Source organism: Mustela nigripes, chromosome 10 (assembly GCF_022355385.1).
Source record: "Mustela nigripes isolate SB6536 chromosome 10, MUSNIG.SB6536, whole genome shotgun sequence".
Classification (NCBI taxonomy): Eukaryota; Metazoa; Chordata; class Mammalia; order Carnivora; family Mustelidae; genus Mustela; species Mustela nigripes.
The window spans coordinates 67133137-67153901 of NC_081566.1; the positions used below are offsets into that span (position 1 = coordinate 67133137).

Consider the following 20765-nt stretch of genomic DNA (forward strand, 5'->3'; position numbering starts at 1 on the left):
GGGCTCTCTGCTCAGCAGGGAGCCTGCTTCCCTTCCTCTCTCTCTGCGTGCTTGTGATCTCTGTCTGTCAAATAAATAAAATCTTTTAAAAAAAAAAAAAAAAAAAAAAAGAATCTGCTTCAGGGAAAAGAGAGAGCACATCTAAACTCAACTTGTGATCCCGGACTGCTACACGGACGTTCCTGGGACAAGCGGTAAAATCGGAGCATGTTCTGTAACAGCAGCATATCGAAGCTGAATGCCCAATCCAGACAACAGAGCAGCAATTCCGTTAACTGACGATCTCTGTTCTCAGGAAATAGACAACGAAGTATGGAAACCCTCACGGCTGCAACTGACTCTCAAAAGGCTGAAACCGTGTCTGTGCAGAGAAACAGTGTTAGTAACTGCTGAGTCCAGGTGAAGAGTCTGTGAGAGTTCTACGTATTTTAATTTCTCTAAGCTTGAAATAATTTTTTTTTAAGGTTTATTTATTTGACAGAGAGAGTGAGAGAGGGAGCACAAGCTGGGGGAGTTGGAGAGGGAGAAGCAGACTCCCCACCAACCAAAGAGCCCAGTGTGGGTCTCAATCCCAGGACTCTGGGATCGTGACCTGAGCTGAAGGCAGATGACGCTTAACAACTGAGCCACTCACGCGCCCCAGCTTGAGATTATTTCAAAATAAAAAGCTGTTAAAGGGCACCTAGGTGGCTCCGTGGGTTGAGCCGCTGCCTTCAGCTCGGGTCATGATCCCAGGGGTCCTGGGATTGAGTCCCGCATCAGGCTCTCTGCTCAGCAAGGAGCCTGCTTCCCTCTCTATCTCTCTGTCTGCCTCTCTGTCTACTTGTGATCTCTATCTGTCAAATGAACAAATAAAATATTAAAAAAAAAAAAAAGCTGTTAAAAAAAAATTAAAGGAAGGGGAACTGGGTGGCTCAGTCATTAAGCGGCTGCCTTCCCCTCAAGTTGTGATCCCAGGGTCCTGGGATCCAGCCTGGAATGAGGCTCCCTGCTGGGCAGGAAGCCTGCTTCTCCCTCTCCCACTCCCCCAGTTTGTGTTCCCTCTCTTGCTGTTTATCTCTGTCAAATAAATAAAAACTTTAAAAAAGTTGAAGAAGCACTGAGGCACCTGGGTGGTTCAGTGGGTTAAGCCTCTGCCTTCAGCTCAGGTTATGATCTCAGGGTCCTGGGATTGAGACCCACGTAGGGCTTCCTGCTCAGCAGGGAGCCTGCTTCTCCCTCTGCCCCTGATCCCACTCATGCTCTCTCTCTCTAAATAAAATCTTTTTTTTTTAAAATTGAAGAAACATAATGGGGCATCTGAGTGGCACAGTCGGCTGAGCAACCAACTCTTGGCTTCAGCTCAGGTCCTGATCTCAGGTTGCAGGACTGAGCTCCACTTTGGGCTACGTGCTCAGCAAGGAGTCTGGTTAAGACTCTCTCTGCCCCTCCCTCTGCTTTCTCTAAAATGGATAAAGAATCTTTGAAAAAGTTAAAGAAGCATATCAATCAAATGCAATGTGTGGTGCTTGTCTGAGCACTGATTTGAACAAACCAGTTATAAAAAGGAATTTATGAGACAGTCAATTTGAACAATGAATATTTTATTACACTGAAGAATTACTACTAATATTTTTAGGTATTACATCATGGCTATGTTAAAAAAAATCCTTCCCTCATAGACATATATATAAAGTAATTTGCAGATGACATGATTTATCTTGGATTTATCTTGGATTTGTTTCCAAATGACTCAGTGGGTTGGGCGTCTGCTTTCCACTTGGGTTGTGATCCCAGGAGTCTGGGACTGAGTCCCACGTCAGGCCCCCTGCTCAGCTGGGAGCCTGCTTCTCTCTCTCTCTGCTCCTCCCCTCCTTGTGCTCTCTTGCTCTGTCAAATAAATACATAAAATCTGTCCCCCCAAAAGCTAAAGGCAAATCTAAAAAAATGAATGTGAGGAAAGGAAAGGAGAACAAAAGGCCAAACTGACTGAGCCTCTGGACAAACCAAGGTGGAGACAGGTTTGTCCAGAGGTGTCCATGCCACCCCAGAGGCACTCCAGTTTCAAAGGCCAACACATGCTCAAAGTTCTAAGGAGACCTGGCCCCTGTTCCAAAGAAACATTTAATACTAAATATTGAGAAGATACTGACAACTGTGTATCATATTAAATCGGTGAGCCTCTCCATTATCACCACCTAAAGTACTTCCCAAGTCCTTTAAAACTTTAGGACTAACCCCAAAATTATTTAAGGAAAACCAATTCCCAGTAATGGTGATGGGGGCAAATGGACAAAGGCAGGCAATTTACTTCCCCCTAATCCTACAGGTCATTATAAAACATCTTGCTGAGAAGAGGTTCTGCTGCAGTGCTGAGAAGAACCCATGGCGAGGGACAAGGGAAAAGGGGTGTAGGAATGAACGGCAACCCTGTGTCTCCCTTCAGCATCATGCTAAGGCTGCGCATATCATATCATCCCTAACTTCAGCATCATGCTAAGGCTGTGTATATCCATCCCTAACCAAGAGCATAAGGTGGCACAGAGGAGAACGGAGAGTTAAGGCAAGGAGCTCCCGCAGCCTCAAAACCCTGACCTGCATTAGGCCCAAAGCTATGCAGATTTGAAGGTATTACAACTTCACCGCCCGCCCGGTCTGACTAGCCTCCAAATTAGGTCAGCTCTGCACACTCAGCCTCCACAGGGCCTGTGTACTTGTGAAAAGGAGCTGTGAGATCACAGGAAAGCAGAGCTGTGAGATCCGGCACTACCTGGTCCGGCTCCCACACGAGGAGGAGAGGGGAGGGAAAACAGAGGGCTGCATTCTCCCTTTCTGAGTCGTATCCCGGTCTAACCCGACAGCTGTCCGTGTCGGGGGACTCAGAGCCCCCAGTAGCTAACCCTGCTTCCCATTCCAGATGCTGCTTCCTACTCAAAGGAAGGAGTCTGCCGAACCAGCAGAGATGTGAGGTCAAACAGTGGCCAGCTAACGAGCACACCAACGAGCGTGGTACAGAAGGGTGCCCCCCACCCGCCAGACTTAAGCTAATCTTGGGTGAGTTCCTTAGCCTGTCTAAACCCTGGTTTTCTTATCTGAGAAACAGAAATAGGGGCACCTGTGCTGTTCAGTCGGTTGGGTATGCGTCTCCGTTCAGGCTCAGATCACGATTTCGGGGCTGTGGGACCGAGTCCCTGGGCAGGCTCTGCACAGCGAGGTCTGCTGGAGACTCGGCTCTGCCACGCCTTCTGCCCCTCCCCCACTCGTGCTCCCGCTCCCTCGCTCCTGCTCTCTCTCACAGATTTTTTTAAAAACCCTGTTTGTTTAAAAAGAGAGAGAAATACCACAAGGTTGCTCTGAGGGTTACACAAGGTAACAGGCGTGAAAACACCCAGCACACAGTCTCAGTTAAATTGTAACCTGTTCCATTTGTGAAAAAGTTCAGCAACCGCACAACCCAATCTGTGAAGACCAGACTGCTCCCAGCATCTCCTGCCACACTTCCAATGGCATGACCTTGAATACTCCGCAAAACTGAGCCCTCCTACGACAGGACACGGGTCAGTCCCTGACCAGGCTGAAAAGCTTCCTAATCGCCCTCTGTGAACTTTTGCCTTCTGGAGAGAAGAGGAAAGGGGGGGGGGGGGCGGAGTGTGGGGCCGGGTGCCAGGATCCTTACACAGTGAGGATGAGCCTATGGAACGGCCAGCTTCTGTGTGGCTGTGTCTGACACACAGAGACCTGGGCAGAACCAGGTTTCTCGAGGCCCCTCCTTAGTCTAAGCTCCACTCAGAGGCGTGAGTCAGTTCTATGGGTCACTGCCCGGTCAAGAACAAAAGTGGTCTCTTGGAACAGGGAGGCCCAGCTCAGGATGCAGGAAGTCGGAGGGTCCAGAATTTGGATGCATGGATAAAAGTGATGAGGAAAGAAATGTGCGGGCGACTTCTAGGCAACAGAAATGTGGAAGATGCTGCTCTTCGCAAACTACAGAAATCACTTTTCCAAACAAGATTGGGAGAAGAGGGACGCCTGGGTGGCTCAGTTGGTTAAGCAGCTGCCTTCAGCTCAGGTCATGATCCCAGCGTCCTGGGATCGAGTCCCACATCGGGCTCCTTGCTCCGCAGGGAGCCTGCTTCTCCCTCTGACTCTGCCTGCCTCTCTGTCTGCCTGTGCTCGCTCTCGCTCGCTCTCGCTTGCTCTCTGACAAATAAATAAATAAAATCCTTAAAAAAAAAAAAAAAAAAAGATTGGGAGAAGAAATTACAAATCGCTCAGAGTGAAACAAGGACTACGACCCACCAGAGAGGCCTGCAGGAAGTCACACCCTACAATCAGGTAGCAGTAGCCCTCTTCCCCCTCCAAGTCTGAGGCCCTTAGTAAACTTGGAATCATACACGCAGTTGCCAACAATTACTGGCAGAGCGGCTCTGTTCAGAGTAAGCCCTCCATGACAGCACTGCAGAGAGCGGAGTAAAGGTTTGCCATCTCTAGGAGCTTCCGAAATAATTTTTCTAGTACCAAGAGTACCTGCCCATGTTCTCCACGACCCAGCAGTGGACGGAGCAGGGCACAGTAGGGGAAGGCCTTCCAGGTTGCCAGTATGTACCTGAAGCTCGGGGCTGAAGGCAGAGAGATCCCGCTACCCTCCCCGCTTCCGCTCCCTCAAACGGGTGAGGAGACAGTCTGGTACATTAAGTATTGAACAGTGGTCTCTTATGGGAAGTCAGTGGCCCTGACAGAGCAAAGTCCACTGTCTTCAGGAAAAGAAGGTATGTTTCGACCTATAAAATCCCCAAGAGCCCCCATCAGTGAGGAGTTACTGAATAAGCTGGGTTCCAAGTACTCTACAGCCAAGAGTCACTTCTAAGTGCAATGCGGATTTCAGGGGACAAGATTAGAGATGGCTCAAAGCCTGTTCCCTGGAGGTTCTTCAGAGACAAGAGATGAACTACCCCTTGCAGGAAACCTGAAAGGGGCACACCTCTACCCAATGCAACCCTAAGGCCTGTCCATCGTTTAAGAGGAAGTTCTGACTTGTTCAAGCCACAGCTCCGCTTTCAGCCCGACTTCAGAGGAGACCAGGTCCTTCCCAGCGAGGAACGAGCTGGAGCCGCAGAAAGGGGGCTAGCTGCACGTTCCAAACGCCTCCGATCTCGGGCCCTATTTTTATCTCATTCCCCAACTTGAAATGGGATGGGCAAGAATTTCCCCTTCAAAGAGAGAAACAGAGCCAAAGAGAAGAAAGGACACAACGAATGTTCCCTTGAGTAGAAGATTCACAGCTCCCGGCTGGGACGCTCCTCAGCATGGTGTCCGCCTGCCAGAACTCTTGAGGGACCTTTCCTCACCACACCCAGCTACAACGACCCCAGCCTCTTTACTCCCAGGTTTTTGAGGTGCTTTTTTTCACCCTCCTTGTGGGTATACTAACTCAGTCTTCAGATGAGAAGCTCTGCAAAGCAGACTTGGGTCTCCCTCATCTGTATTCCTATGAGACTGCACACAGGAAGCACAGACAGTTAAGAAGCTACCTCTGTGTTCCCGGGCAACAGGTACGCCCGCGATGGAAAGTACCACACCAGAACACACAGACCAGTCATTCAGCAGGTTGTGATAACTTCTGCATACAGAGCTCTGTGGGGAGACCCAGAGGAAGAAGCCAGGAGGTTTTTCCCTTAGGGACACTCTCGTCCAGTGGGAACCATACGCATGCGTTAAAAACATGGAAAATTCAAATGCAAAGGGTAAAGGCCAAAGAAGGACAAGGGGAAGCCAAGAAATGCTGGGAAACACCTACCCCAGGAAGGATAGGAGGAAAAGACGGAGAGAGACCTTCCCTGCCCCTTCTCTCTGGAAACAGTTTAAAGTTCACTCTGAGTCCAAAATAAATAAATAAATAAATAAATGCTTCCTCTCTTTCATGGTTCCTCCCACCATATCACTGAGTCTGCTAGCAAACACGTCACTGTTCAGAACAGGACGCAGTACTAGGCTGTGGTACAAATCAGCAGAGGCAGGATGAAACCTCTGGCAATTAGGGTGGGTAATAAACAGATTTTTGTCCAGCGCTTGGGGGCTTTTTCCCTCCACCCAAACTGGTGGAGGGATCAAAGGCGGTCAGCTATTTTCTTCCTACGGTTTTAGAGCTGCAGTACCAGAACACTGGGCTCAACAAATACTTAGACAATGGCAGTGGCCAGTTCTTAAAAAGTGGGCAATTCAAAGTGCCAAACAATCCTACAGCTATTTTTATTGTTTTGGGAAGACATTACTTTTAGTAGCATTGTTTCTCCTCTGAATTGTATCTATCTTTGCTGATTAAAAACAACAGCAGAAAAACTTTGATTTCTGTAAATGCACACAGAATGATCCGGGAGAAGCAGGATGGAAAACCAGCCTGTGAGCAGACATTCGCCAAAGGACGACCCACAAAGTTATACCTCGCCACCTTGATCTGCAAAGTTCATTTCTGCATATATGTTCCATCGCTTTGCATCTGAACCAACTTTTTAAAAAAATCTAAACTATGAATTCCGCCTATCTGCCTGCCCACCCTCTGCGACCGATAAAGGGCAGTGACAAAGAAGCAGGGAAATGGGACCACCTGAGTGGTTCAGTTTTAAGCATCTGCCTTTGGCTCAGGTCATGATCCCAGGGTCCTGGGATGGAGCCCCGCCTTGGACTTCCTGCCGACTGGGAAGCCTGACACTGCCCCTGCCTGTACTCGCTCTCTGTCAAAGAAATAAAATATTAAAAAAAAAAAAAAAAAAAAAGGCAGGGAAATGGTCAGGAAGGCCAGGTCCTGTTCCTGGGTGAGCAGGGAGTTGAAGGCATCAGATGTCACCAACAGTCCCGCAGTCGCGTCTCAGCGCTGGGTCTCCTATTCCGAGCTGTGCGCGGTCGGGGACGAGAGGGAGCTGGTGGGGGAGAAGAGGGTCCGCGACCCGGCGTGACTTCACTGGACCCTCTCCCTCAGCACCCTCCCGTGGGTGCTCTCTGCTTCCGAAGGACGGAGACTGTAGGCGAGGGGACCCTAACTAACCACCACTGTCCCAAATGCGCAGTGCACCTCGCCGTCAACCGACTGCGTCCAGCACAGCTCGAACAGGAGCGCCCCGGCTGAGGCGGGACAGGTACGAAGCGGACGGCGGTCGCCGCGAGGAAAGGAACGTCCACCGCAAAGTCGGCGATGCGGACGGCGCTCCCCTCCTCCTCGACACCCCCACCCGCCCCCTCCGAGCGGCCGCCGTTGCCATGACAACCGGCCCAGGAAGTGGCCGCGCTCCTCCCTCCCGGAGCAGGAAGTGTGGAGCGGCGCTCGCGCGGCCTCGGCACCGCCCGGAGGCCCCGGCCCCGGCGCCCCGGCCCCGGCCCCCCGGCCCGGCCCCGCTCCGCGCCCGCGGCCCTGCTCGGCGCCCCCGCACGCCCCCCACCTACCTCCTCTAACTCATCCTTGGCATCCAAACTGGTGGAGAGGAGCAGCCTCCCCGCTCCTGGGGCTCCTGCTCCCGCCCCTCCTCCTCCTCCCGCCGCTCCCGCCGCAGCGGCCGCGGCCGCCCCCTTCCCCTTCTGCAACTCCATGGCCGCGGCCAAGACACGGGAAGAGGCCGGGGGGCGGACGGGCGCGGAGTCCTAGAAACGACCCCTCCGGGGGCCGGGGGCCGGGGCCCGGGGCCAGAGGCGGGAGCGGGGTCGGGCCGGGTCGCGCGCTGTCCGCCCCGCCCTCGTCTCCGAAAGGCCGCTCCCGGGGAGGGCGCGGGCGCGGGCGGCCCTCGGGGCGCTGTGTCTGGGGTGGCAGTGCTGAGCGAAGGCCGCCAGCTCCGGGGCTGCCGGGGGCAGGTCCGCACCTCCGGGCGGGGCACGCGAGCCTTCCGCCGCTCGAGTGGACGGGGCGCCCTTTCTGGCTTCCAGCCCTGGGTCTGCCTCAGCAGCTGGGGAAGAGGAGTCCTGCCCTGCAGTGGGGGCAGGGGACCTTCCTGGCGGGGCCCGAGGGGGAGGGGGAGGCAGTGCGCGCTACAGGAGGACACCGAGGGCCAGCTTCTCCCCACAGCACCCAGAGGCGGCCATGGGGGAAGGGCGGGGGGCGGGGAGGCTGAGGGCGGCGGCGGCGGAGGCGGCGGCGGCGGCGGCGGCGGCGGCGAGGGCTCGCGGAGACCGGAAGCGAGCGGCCGCGGGGCCCGGCCTCCGCCAATCGCGGCTTCCGTGGGGGCGCCAAGTCGGCCGAAGTCGGCCGTCCGGCCTTTTCCCCGGCTGCCAATGGCAGTGAGGCCGACCTGATGGACAACCGGAGTGCCCACTCGCATCCCTCGTTGCTCTCGGGGGGCGGGACGGGAAGACTTCCGGGGGAGGGGTGGGACCGCGAGGCGATCAGGAAGGGGAGGCTGCGCCTGCGCGCGCTGACGGGCGTGTCCTGGCGCGCGTGCGCGGCGCCGGCCTCCGCCCTCCTCCCGCCCTCCTCCTCCTGGAGCGTGGTTGGGAGCGCGAGTCTGTGCGGGGTCCCAGGCTGGCCGCGGAAACCCGAGTCCTGGCCGCGAGCCGGCGGTACGGGGCGGCGGAGTGTCGCCCAACCCTCGCCCTTAAGCAGTCCCAGGCAGAGACGCTCAGGCGGCACGGAGCCAGCTCCCAGGGCTGAGCGCGCGTCGCAGAGGCGTGTCCGCGCGCGAGCACCGCACCCGGCGCGGGGACCGCGGTCGGGCCGCCCGGATCCCGGGAGGGGCGCCCGCACCCGCCGGGTGCTGAGCGACACGACCGCCCCCACCCCCGCGCTGCGCCCCTGGGCTGCCCCGGCGTCCGGGTCGGCTCTCCCCGCGGCCGCGGAGCCCGGCCCGAGCGCACGGCCTCCCGGCCGGACCGCGTCTCCGGTTCACTCGGGAGCACTTAGGACACACGCATCCGAAGCCGGAGGAAAACCCGCGCCCGCCGCTCTGCCCTCGAGAAAGTGCAGACGGGGGCCACCGGCCCGAGGGCCACTCGGGACTAGCGGGTGTGAGGCTATTTTTCAAACTGAAATTGGTCCGATGCGCGTTAGCACCACAGGGGACCCGTTTGTGTCCACACTTGTTAGGCGGAGTCTCTTCGCCCCTGTACCCGTGCCGGAAAGGACGCGGAGACCCCGCGTGGGCGCTGCTTCATTACGAGATCGTGTGCGGTAACCGGCAGACCTTAGGCAAGGGAATCCGGCTTGGAGTGAGTTATCCCGCCCGTAAAGTGAAGCGGATTGGTTGGTCTCCACCCTCAGAGCTCGGAAAGTCTAGTTCTGTTTGAGGGTACTTTGGGTTCCTTCTAGGTGCACTGCGCGGTGTTAGCCTCCGAAGAATACGCGCGTCCTTACAGTGAGACTGCTGTGGTCCCCGCAGACGCAAAGATACATCAGACATAAGAAAAGTTCGGTTCAAAACACTATGTTCACACTTTTCATTGTGGGGGTTTTAAAAAGTGGGAACTGGGGCAATGCACACCCATGTTTGTAAATACAGAGACTTCTCTCCGGAAGCACACACCAAACCCCAGTACTTACTTGTCTTTGGGTAGGAGACGGGCTGCCTGGGAGACAGGGTGGGAGAGAAACTTTTTACTGTGTATGTTTTTGATGAGTTTGGGGATGTTGGTGAGGTCCCGAGCTTATGGCCAAGAAAGAATTCCTGAGATGTCTTTGGGGCAAAAAAGGTGATTTTAATAAAGCGCGGGGACAGGGCCCATGGGCAGAAAGAGCTGCTGCATTGGGGTTGTGAGGGCTGGCTGATAATAGAAGGGAAGCAAGGAAAAAGGGAGACGTCCAAAAGGACGTTGATATATTAAAGAAGACTTTCAGGATGCTAGAGCCCTTGCCAACGTGAAGCTGAGGTTGTTTTTCCCTCTGGTAAAATAGTAAGACAGTTGGGAGTTTGGGGCACCTGGGTGGCTCAGTCCGTTAAGTGTCTGCCTTTGGCTCAGGTCCTGATCCTGGGGTCCTAGAACTGAGCCCCACATCTGGCTCTCTGCTCAGTGGGGAGCCTCCCTCCCCCTCTGTCTGCTGTTACTCCTGCTTCTACTGTCTAATAAATAAAATCGTAAAAAGAAAATAAAAAGACAGTTGAGAGTTTCCTGGAGGAATATTCTACTCTTCCGATTGCAAGTCCTGATGGCTGCAGGTTATAGGGAAATCTCATTTTACCTGCATTTCCTTTTACCTTTGTTCTCCACATCACAGTGGAGGGTAGGGTGATTTTAGGGCTCCTGGAAATTGAGTCTATGGAACTCTGGAAGTTAGGCTATCCATAAGAATGCTTTTTCCTTGTACATCACTAAGACATTTGTAAACTGCCGGAACTCAAGTCCTGTAGGACTGTGATCTTTATCAGTAACCATTTTTATTTCCCTTCCCCTAGTTTTAGGGTATCCAGGAGGGCCTGAGGAATATCACAAGTATCCCACAGTGGTGGGGGGCGGAGATCAGCTTGTGCTTTGTCCTCAGCTTCCCTTCTGCTCATCACTTTGATAGTTTTTTTATTCAGCACCATGTAAATGTAGTACCTTTTTCTGTTAATTTTATTTATTTATTTGGCAGAGAGAGGGCACAAGCAAGGAAAGCAGCAGGCAGAAGGAGAAGCGGCTCCCCACCAAGCAGAGAGCCTGACACCGGGCTCAATTCCAGGACCCTGGGATCATGACCTGAGTTGAAGGCCAGGGTCCAGGGATCAAGACCTGGCCTCTGGCTCCAAGCTCAACAGGAAGCCTGGTGCTCCATCTCCCTCTGTCCCTGCTTGTGTTCCCTCTCTTGCTGTCTCTCTCTGCCAAATAAATAAAATATTTTTTTTTTAAATTTGTGAAATTGGGGGCGCCTGGGTGGCTAGTGGGTTATGCCTCTGCCTTCGGCTCAGGTCATGATCTCGGGTCATGGGATCGAGCCCCGCGTTGGGCTCTCTGCTCGGCGAAGAGCCTGCTTCCCCCTCTCTCTGTCTGCCTCTGCCTGCTTGTGATCTCTGTCAAATAAAATCTTTAAGGAAAAAAAAATTCGTGAAATTGGATAGGCAAAGATTTCTTTTCTTTTTTTTTCCTTAAGATTTTATTTATTTGACAGAGATCACAAGTAGAGAGTCAGGCAGAGAGGGGGAATCAGGCTCCCTGCTGAGCAGAGAGCCCGATGTGGGGCTGGATCTGAGGACCCTGAGATCATGACCTAAGCTGAAGGCAGAGGCTTAAACCACTGAGCCACCTAGGTGCCCGTAGATTTCTTAAATAGATATAGAAATCATAACGGAATGATGGAACTGACTTCACTAAAATTAAGAATTACCCATTAAAAAACTATTAAGAGGGGCACCTAGGTGGCTGAGTGGGTTAAAGCCTCTGCCTTTGGCTCAGGTCATGATCCCAGGATCCTGGGATCGAGCCCCACATGTGGCTCTCTGCTCAGCGGGGAGCCTGCTTCTCTTCCTCTCTCTCTGCCTGCCTCTCCTTACTTGTGATCTCTGTCTGTCAAATAAGTAAATTTAAAAAAAAAAAAGATATTAAAATAAAAACATTAAGAGTTAAGCCATGGACTAGGAGGAAATATTTGTAATGCATACATCTGACAAAGTATTGTATCAGAAGATAAATATGTATCTAGAGTTAGATAGATACAGATATACAAAAGACAACTCATTTGAAAAAATGGACAAAAGACTTGAGTTGACATTTCACAAAAGAGGACATCCATATGGTTAATAAACACATGAAAATGATGTCAACATTATCAGTTATTAGGGTAATTAAAATTACAATGAGATATTGGAAATTCTAGAGCAATTAGAAAATGGAATAAAAGACATCAAAATTAGAGAAGTAATATTAACTATTCATAGATGACATGAGCCTATTAAGAAAACCCCAAACAATCCACAAAAAAGTTCCTTGAACTAATTAGTGAGTTTGGCAAAGTTGTAGGGTAAAAGATCAAAAAACCCACCTGTGCCTCTACACCAGCAATGAGCTACCTGGAAAGGAAATTAAGAAGGCATCTCTGGGGCGCCTGGGTGGCTCAGTGGGTTAAGTCTCTGCCTTCGGCTCAGGTCATGATCTCAGAGTCTTGGGATCAAGTCCTGCATCGGGCTCTCTGCTTGGCAGGGAGCCTGTTTCCTCCTCTCTCTGCCTGCCTCTCTGCCTGACTGTGATTTCTCTGTCAAATAAAAAATAAAATCTTAAGGAAAAAAAAAAGGCATCTGTGAAGCTTCTGGGTTGGCCAACATGTGAAGCTGGTCTGAAGAGGACAGAGAAGCTGCATGGCCCTCCCCATACCCAGCCCTCCGTAACTCTTCCGTCTGCCTGTTCCCAAGTTGTATCATTTTGTAATCAACCAGGGATCTAGGGTGGTCCCAAATGGAAGATTTGGAAGGTCCTAAACTCTCCTCCCATGGACACACAGACTCTACAGCTATGGGTGGTACAATCCCTTCTGGAAACTAACTCAACAGCTCCTTCACAGCAAACAAAAAAAGGGCCACATCAAGACAGTGGGAAGGCGATCATCAAAGCGATGATGAGGGAGCAGAAGGTTGGCTGAACACAAAGCAGAAGTAGACAGCCTGCAACATCCCCCAACTCCCACCCCTGGGTGAGGCACTTGTGACATTCTTCCAGGAATCTCTTAACCGTCTCAGGGTAATGCCTTGCTAGAGGGGAGAAACAACCTGACAAGGGCAAGGCCTCCGGTATCTCATAGGTCTTCTTTAGCACATGAAAGGTATAACAAGCCCCCCCAACCCCTGTGCAGCAGCTCTTTCTGCCCACAGGACCCCTGTGTTTTAATAAACCACTGTTTTGCGCCAAAGATGTCTCAAGCAAGAAGTCTTTCTTGGTTGTCAGCTCTGGACTTCACCTGACTGAACCTCACCTTTATGCCAAAACCACATCGTATGGCTCCTGAACGTGGGGCTTCGAGTTTTTATCTCCGGACTCTGAGCTTCGGGTCAAAGTTGGTGAGTAGTTTCTCTTCCTTTCCTTTCTCTTCATTTCTGGGGCTCTTCAAGGAGTGTGGTCTTACTGGAACACTTTCCTGTCAAGTGCTCAGGCTGCAGTCCTCTAGCCCTGGCTGCTCTATGGGGAGGAGAAAGACTGCCTTTAGGCTGGAGGTTAGTACCCTGGCCAAGATAGTAATAAGACCCAGAAACCTGATGCCCTCTCTTTATTCCTGAACTCATACAAAGTTGTCTGTCTTGGGCATGGGACAGCCACCTAAGTCACCAGGACAGCTGCCAGTCTTAAGACTCCCCTGTGAGGTTTCCTCCTGGTAGATCTAATGTGACCCCCTCCACATCCCCGGTCTGCCTGCTTCTGGCCGCGGGACCTCCACTGGGAGCCCACCGAAACCAGTACTCGCTTGAATTAAAAGGCAACTGGGGATGTTTCCTAGGGAAGTTGTCTGTAAAGACCACATGAATTGGAATGTCGCTTAGAATCAGGATGGCTGGGGCACCTGGGCTGTTCAGCCGGTTAAGTGGCTGCCTTCGGCTCAGGTCATGATCCCAGGTTTCTGGGATCAAGTCCCACATCGGGCTCCCTGCTCAGCCGGGAGTCTGCTTTCTCCCTCTCCCTCTCCCTCTGCCTGCCGCTCTGCCTACTTGTGCTCTGTATCTCTCTGTCAAATAAATAAGTAAATATTTTTTAAAAATCATGATGGCTCGCTACCTTTACTGTTTTCCATCAGTGTCCTCTACAAATTACTTAAATTGGAAAATTTGGTAATTTCCCCTTATAACACTTTCTTCTAGCATTTTCCATGGGTTGAAATGCCAGGGCAGTACACAGCCTTCAGGACATAAGATAGCACGGCATGGGTGTTTCAGTCCATTCAGCGCACCCATGGGCAGCCTGGGGTGTGATGGGCAAGGAGAGGGATGCTGGAAGTTCTCCTACCGGCCATTCACAGCAGGAAGACAGGGTTGTGCTCAATAACGGTGTCTTGGTGAGGGACTCCTCTGGTCGCTTTTGACACCCGGGCACCTTTGATGTGTTCTGCGTGGGACGCCAGCCAGGAGTCAGGGGAATTTGGTAACGGACCTTCTTTACTCTTCTGGAACCACGGTCTCAGTAGGCTTCTTTGGTTCCCAAGGACTCTACTTTGGGGTGGGGTGCCTTTTAACCCACTGGAAACCATTTGGATTGCAAAACTTAGGAACGGACTGAGCTCCTGCAACACTGCTTGGCCTCACTGAGATCAGTTTGACCTCTGCAGGAGGTAGAGCAGACGGACCCGGGTACCTTCATTGCTTCCACCTCAGGCCTTCATTGCTCCATACCAGGACTCCGACCTCGGGGCCTCTTGTAGAATGCATCTGCCTGAGTACGTCTAGCGAGTCTAAGTAGGACGCCTCCTACTATACCCAGGCTGCCGGAGGACACACAGGCACTCCCTAGGAAAGCGGACTCGGTCTCACAGTTCACCTAATACTTGTGGGGGCTTCTCCCTCACTCATTTCCAGGGCTAATGGCAGTAACTGGAGCCAACTGTGGTTCATCTCCCTCGGGCCAGAGACTTTAAGGAATATTCCCAAGCAGCCTCGGAAACTCCCTTTGCTGGGGGAAATGCCCGTCTTCTCTGCCCTCGACTGGACTGCCTGTGCCCCTTGTTGCGTCTGCTCCTCTGTTGGCGTTGATGAGCTCAAGAGCCAGCAGTCCTTTCTCTGTCTTTGGGCAGCACTTCCCTTCTGTTTGCTCCTAGTTCCGCACCACCTTGAGTGCATCCTGTGAAACTGGCTTCTAGACCATCCTCGGAGACTTATGCACTGTTGGCTCCTCTACCTTCACCATCGAGAAGAAGAGAAGAGCACCCCTGGACCTAACACCCACTCCTGATCGCCTCACCAGCATCTCAGGTAAAAACTAAAGATGGGACAGACAGGGGGAACACAAGCAGGGGAGTGGGAGAGGGAGAAGCAGGTTTCCCGCCGAGCAGAGAGGCCAAGCAGAGAGCATGATGCGGGGCTGGATGCCAGGACCCGGGGATCATGACTTGAGCCTAAGTCAGACGACTGAGCCCCCCAGGCGCCCTGATAGATGTGTCTTTAAAGTTAACAACACTAAAGGTGAAACTTTTATTCTTTCTAGATTTACTGAAGGTCAAACAAATTGATGTTATCTCTGTTGCAAGTTGTTAGTAAAAAGATGACTAAAGGGGCACCTGGGTGGCTCAGTGGGTTAAAGCCTCTGCCTTCAGCTCAGGTCATGGTCTCAGAGTCCTGGGATCGAGCCCCACATCGGGCTCTCTGCTCAGCGGGGAGCCTGCTTCCCTCTCTCTCTCTGCCAGCCTCTCTGCCTACCTGTAATCTCTCTCTGTCAATAAAATAAAATAAAATCTTAAAAAAAAAAAAAGTAAGGATATTTGAGTTTGTGGTAAACACACCTTTTGCTTAACTGATCCACAAATTTGCCATCTAAAGAATTCTGGTGTAATAGTTCACAGTTGGTTACTCCTTACTCTTCATGGGAGATGAAGATTTCTAAAGAATGCAAAATTCTTTTTTTTAAAAAAGATTTTATTTATTTGACACAAAAGAGATCACAAGGAGGCAGAGAAGCAGGCAGGGGAGGGGAGCAGGCTCCCTGCTGAGCAGAGAGCCGGATGTGGGGATGATCCCAGGACCCTGAGATCATGACCTGAGCAGAAGGCAGAGGCTTAACCCCTGAGCCACCTAGGCACTCCAGAATGCAGAATCCTAAAATGTAGTTAAGACTGATGCAAATCGGGACGCCTGGGTGGTTCAGTTGGTTGAGCAGCTGCCTTCGGCTCAGGTCATGATCCCAGCGTTCTAGGATCGAGTCCCACATCGGGCTCCTTGCTCAGCAGGGAGTCTGCTTCTCCCTCTGCCTCTGCCTGTGCTCGTTCTCTCCCCCTCTCTCTCTCTGATAAATAAATAAAATCTTTAAAAAAAAAAAAAAAAAAAGACTGATGCAAATCTTTGGGGGATGCCTGGGTGGCTCAGTGGGTTAAGCCTCTGCCTTCTGCTCAGGGGATGATCTCAGGGTCCTGGGTTCGAGCCCCGCATCGGGCTCTCTGCTGGGTGGGGAGGCTGCTTCCCCCCATCTCTCTGCCTGCCTCTCAGCCTACTTGTGATCTCTCTCTCTCTGTCAAATAAATGAATAAAATCTTTAAAAAAAAAGAAAGACATTAGTGATGGGGTACTTGAGAGGCTCAGTGGGTTAAAGCCTCTGCCCTTGGCTCAGGTCATGATCTCACGGTCATGGGACCAAGCCCTCCCCGCCATCCCTACCATGGGCTCTCTGCTCAGTGGGGAGCCTGCTTCTCCCTCTCTCTCCATGCCTCTCTGCCTACTTGTGATCTCTGTCCAATAAATAAAATCTTTTTTAAAAAAGACGTCAGTGATAGAAAGAAAAAAAATTAAAGCATTTACTGAGCTTTTCTCTCTACCTGAACCCTCTCATTCAAAGGGTCTCAGTAAGTATTCCTTCTTGCACGGCAATCCTAGTAATTTGCATAAGTTTAGTGAAGATCTGTTCTTGTAACAGGACACCAGTGGAAACAGTGGCATTTTACCAAGGCTTTGACTGGAATGTCATATTTAAGGGACATGCATAGACATAGATATGACCAAATAGCTTTAAGGAACTAAAGTTGGCTTTATGAAACCTGGATCCATAAAGCCCCTTGGAACTGTTGGCCTGATAACCTGGCTTACAGGTTCCCAGCAGGCTCACCAGGTGAATAAGGAATGCCATTTCTGGCAGGTGCAGGAACCTCAGGAGACTTCGGGGACCTTGTGAGGAGGAATCCACCCAAATCTACAAGGAGGTCTGATGACAAGTACTTGGCTGGGCTCCTGGACTAGAGAGGCTACTAAAAGTTCAACCTAGAGATTCTTTTTTTTTTTTTTAAGACTTTATTTATTGAATAGAGAGAGAGAGATCACAAGTAGGCAGAGCATCAGGCAGGGAAGGGGAAGCAGGCTCCCTGCTGAGCAGAGAGCCCGATGTGGGGCTCTGTCCCAGGACCCTGAGACCATGACCGGAGCTGAAGGCAGAGGCTTAACCCACTGAGCCACCCAGGTGCCCCCAACCTAGAGATTCTTTATAAAAAGTTCCAACAAAGCAGAGTCTAGGAGATCAGTATGACCAATCACTGTTCTTGGGGAGCTTATGCAAACTAGGCCAAGTTTATTAAAATTGGACTTGTCTTGCAAACAAATTAGTCCTGATTTGGCTATCTCTGGAAATAAGGGTTATTTTAGAGAGAAAAATTGTTTAAATAACCCACCTTTTGGGGTGCCTACGTGGCACAGTCGTTGGGTGTCTGCCTGCGTCTTCCCCTGCTTGTGTTCCCTCTCTCACTGTGTCTCCTCTGTCAAATAAGTAAATAGAATCTTTAAATAAACAAATAACCCACCTTTGTGGATGCTAGATTCTGATTATCCTTAAACTTGAGGTAAACTTCAGACAAACCATCACCTTGACCAATTCTGTGTGGCTGGGTGATGAAACCATTCCCTACAAGCCAGAGCATGCCCCGCTCCATAGGGTTAAGTGTGGACTTGTGCAGATAATGGACGCCCCCCACTTTCTTTATTATTGGATTGGATGATGCCTTTGGGGATGCTCTTATCTCTTAATACAATCTTCTCCCACTTGCCAGTGATTCCTTGTAATTAGGGTCTTAGCACTTCACCTCAAGCAAAGAGGGCTTCTTCATTGTTTCATCTCTTAGATCTATTTATCCTAGAAGCCACCTCTGTTGAGATACATTTGCAAACAAAGGCCTTAGCCAAGCATACAAGAGCCCTCCTGGTAAAAGGAACCTCAGAGCTATGGGACAGTCTCTGTAATGACTTCACATCAGGTCCAAGATCAGAAGCCTCCAAGGGAGCTGACTTAGCTGACTTACTAAATATCAGGCTACGCTTACAGATATTCCTGAAGTAATACTTGAAACCTGTCAGACTTCGAGCACAGCTACCCTTATGCCTGGACCTTGCTGTTGTCCTTCTATAGAGCACAGGTGTTCGGAGGTTATTGGGGTGACCAGATTTAAGGTGCACAATGACAGCTTGTGGTTACGAACGGCAATAGTTTCTCTGAAAAGGGAGTAAGAAAATGTAGTGAGGGGACGCCTGGGTGGCTCAGTTGGTTGGACGACTGCCTTCGGCTCAGGTCACGATCCCGGAGTCACGGGATCGAGTCCCACATCAGGCTTCCAGCTGCATGGGGAGTCTGCTTCTCCCTCTAACCTTCTCCTCGCTCATGCTCTCTCTCAATGTCTCTCTCTCTCAAATAAATAAATAAAATCTTAAAAAAAAAAAAAAAATTAAAAAAAAAAAAAAAGAAAATGTAGTGAGTAAGAATCTTTAATAAATAAAGTGTAATAAATATATGAATAAATAAATAATATATAGTAAGAGCAAACTCCTACTAAATGAAAAACAGAAACAAGTTGCAAACTAACCATATAGCAAGTGAGCCTAAACCATATGCGTGCAGTGATAAGATTAGCGTGGAGCAAAAAGTTGTAAACATTTTTTTTTACTTATGCGAAATATCGTAAAGACCAAAACATGTTTTCAACATGTGTGTGTTTTTGGTGTGCAAGCATGAGAAAAATAAGTGATGTAATGTGTTTTTGAAGGAGACTTAGCACAGTATGGAAAGAGGCCTCGGGTTGGACTGAGGTGAAGCGAGTTCCCTGTCCGGAGGACACCGTCGCCGGGGCCACCGACGCCCCGACAGCTTCGTTGCCGACCACTCGCTGGCTCTCAGTCTCGACTTCTGCGGTGACCTCTCTGTCTAGATTGTGAGGCGACGTCTCCTTCTCCGTGACAACGTCAGCGGACCGTGACCGGACCACGATAGTGGTGCGGACCTCGTCCCGATAAAGATCAAGTGAGTTACATCACATCCATCTCTCTATCTCTTCTTTACACGTCGCGACCTCCTGGCGGGACGCAGGGGTTTTGCTCGCGTCAGTAAACCGGTATGTTATAGTCCTCACTCCTTCTTGCTTTGCAATTGCCAAAGCCTTAAAAATTAATATTTATACTGACTCCAAATAGACCTTTCTAGTCCTAACATGCCAGTGAAGCAATTTAAAGAAAAGGATTTTTTTAAAGATTTTTATTTATTTATTTGACAGACAGAGATCACAAGCAGGCAGAGAGGCAGGCAGAGAGAGAGGGAGGAGGAAGCAGGCTCCCTGCGGAGCAGAGAGCCCTGATGCAATGTGGGGCTAGATCCCAGGACCCTGGGATCATGACCTGAGCCAAAGACAGAGGCCTTAACCCACTGAGCCACCCAGGTGCCCCCAAAGGGGATTATTATTAAGCCATAATTCCCCAATCAAATATGGGCCTGAAATTATCACATGTGCAAAGAATGGCCCCCCCCCAAACCCGAGTCACCCTTGAAATCCTGACCACACTTCAGAAAGGCCCAGTATTCATATGACTGGCTTTCTGGCTGAAATCCAGTAGCTAAGCACTTCCAACCTGTGTCCCCTGGACTAGAAAGGCCACTGTACTCTGGGTTTTGCCTGGATGCAAAGATGTGCTGTTAAAACTGTTTTTTGTTTTTTTTTTTTTAAGATTTTATTTATTTATCAGAGAGGGGGGGGGGGGGAGCGAGCACAGGCATACAGAATGGCAGGCAGAGGCAGAGGGAGAAGCAGGCTCCCTGGCGAGCAAGGAGCCCGATGTGGGACTCGATCCCAGGACTCTGGGATCATGACCTGAGCCGAAGGCAGCTGCTTAACAAACTGAGCCACCCAGGTGCCCAAAACTGTTAATACAAATGTGTAAAAGCAGCTTTACACAGTAGAATGGCAGGAGATGTCACATAGGGTGGACCTTGTGCTAGCATAAAATAGAACGCTATGCGTACAGTCTAGATGACCACAGGACACTTCCGGGTTTTTAACTGACATGAATACTCAGATTGGTGTCTTAAGTGATCTCTTTCCTTTATTTATTGCTTTAAACTCCTGGACTGGAAGAAAATTATCAGAAGTCAACTATCAAAGGTCTTTTACTCACACTTCTCTTTCTCGTTATTTTGTTGTTATTTCCAGTGTCTCCCAGCCTAGTGCTATAACTTCCAGCTAACAGAAGATCCTTTCTCCTCAAGGAGGTTCATATCTGTATGTTATCTGCTTTGGATTCAGCTTCCTCCCCCTTTCATAACTCCCCTATACATTCTCCAGCTGAACAATGTTGACCCACAGGTAGGGCCATCTCTACGCCCCTATTCAGGAGGAAGATGTTACAGAAGATGAGACCTTCCACCTTCAACAACCTTAAAGACTTAAGGGTCAAAAATTGTTCAGGGAAGAATGTTGAGGGAGTGGAAGCCTGGCTGAAAACAATGCATAAGCAGAAAGCCTGCAACCTCTCCCCACCCCCACTCCTGGGTGGGACGCCTGTGACCTCCTTCCAAGAATCTCCCAACTGTCTCCCTGTTAATGCCTTTCTAGAGGGGAGAAACAACCTTAACCTGATAAGGGCAAGGCCTCCAGTATCTGGTTTTCTTTAGCACATGAAAGTTGTTTTGAAATCTCCCTTTTCCTTACTCCTCCAAACCCATACTATATACCAGCCCTCCCGAGCAAGCCTTGTGGACCAGCTGTTTCTGCCCACGGGAATCCCTCTGCTTTAATAAAGCAGCATTTTGCACCAAAGATGTCTCAAGAATTCTTTCTTTGTTTTCAGCTCCAGAGTCCAGCCCACTGAACCTCACCTGTATTCCAAAACCACATCAGAGAGACAAAGTAATGGCTGAAAATTGGGTCTATAGTGGATCTTTTTTTTTTTTTTTTAAAGATTTTATTTATTTAC

At 50.5% G+C, this 20765-nt stretch overlaps 1 protein-coding gene across 1 annotated transcript in view; it reads right to left on the reverse strand.

Annotated features, from left to right (window-relative positions):
- The window catches only part of INTS3 (integrator complex subunit 3), a 37844-nt gene extending 30280 nt beyond the window's left edge, over window positions 1-7564 (reverse strand). The window contains exon 1 of the mRNA XM_059413904.1: window positions 7414-7564. Within this exon, the coding sequence (XP_059269887.1) occupies window positions 7414-7557 (144 nt within the window). The 5' untranslated portion in view covers window positions 7558-7564. The remainder of the gene's footprint in view (window positions 1-7413) is intronic.
- Window positions 7565-20765: the final 13201 nt, after the last annotated feature.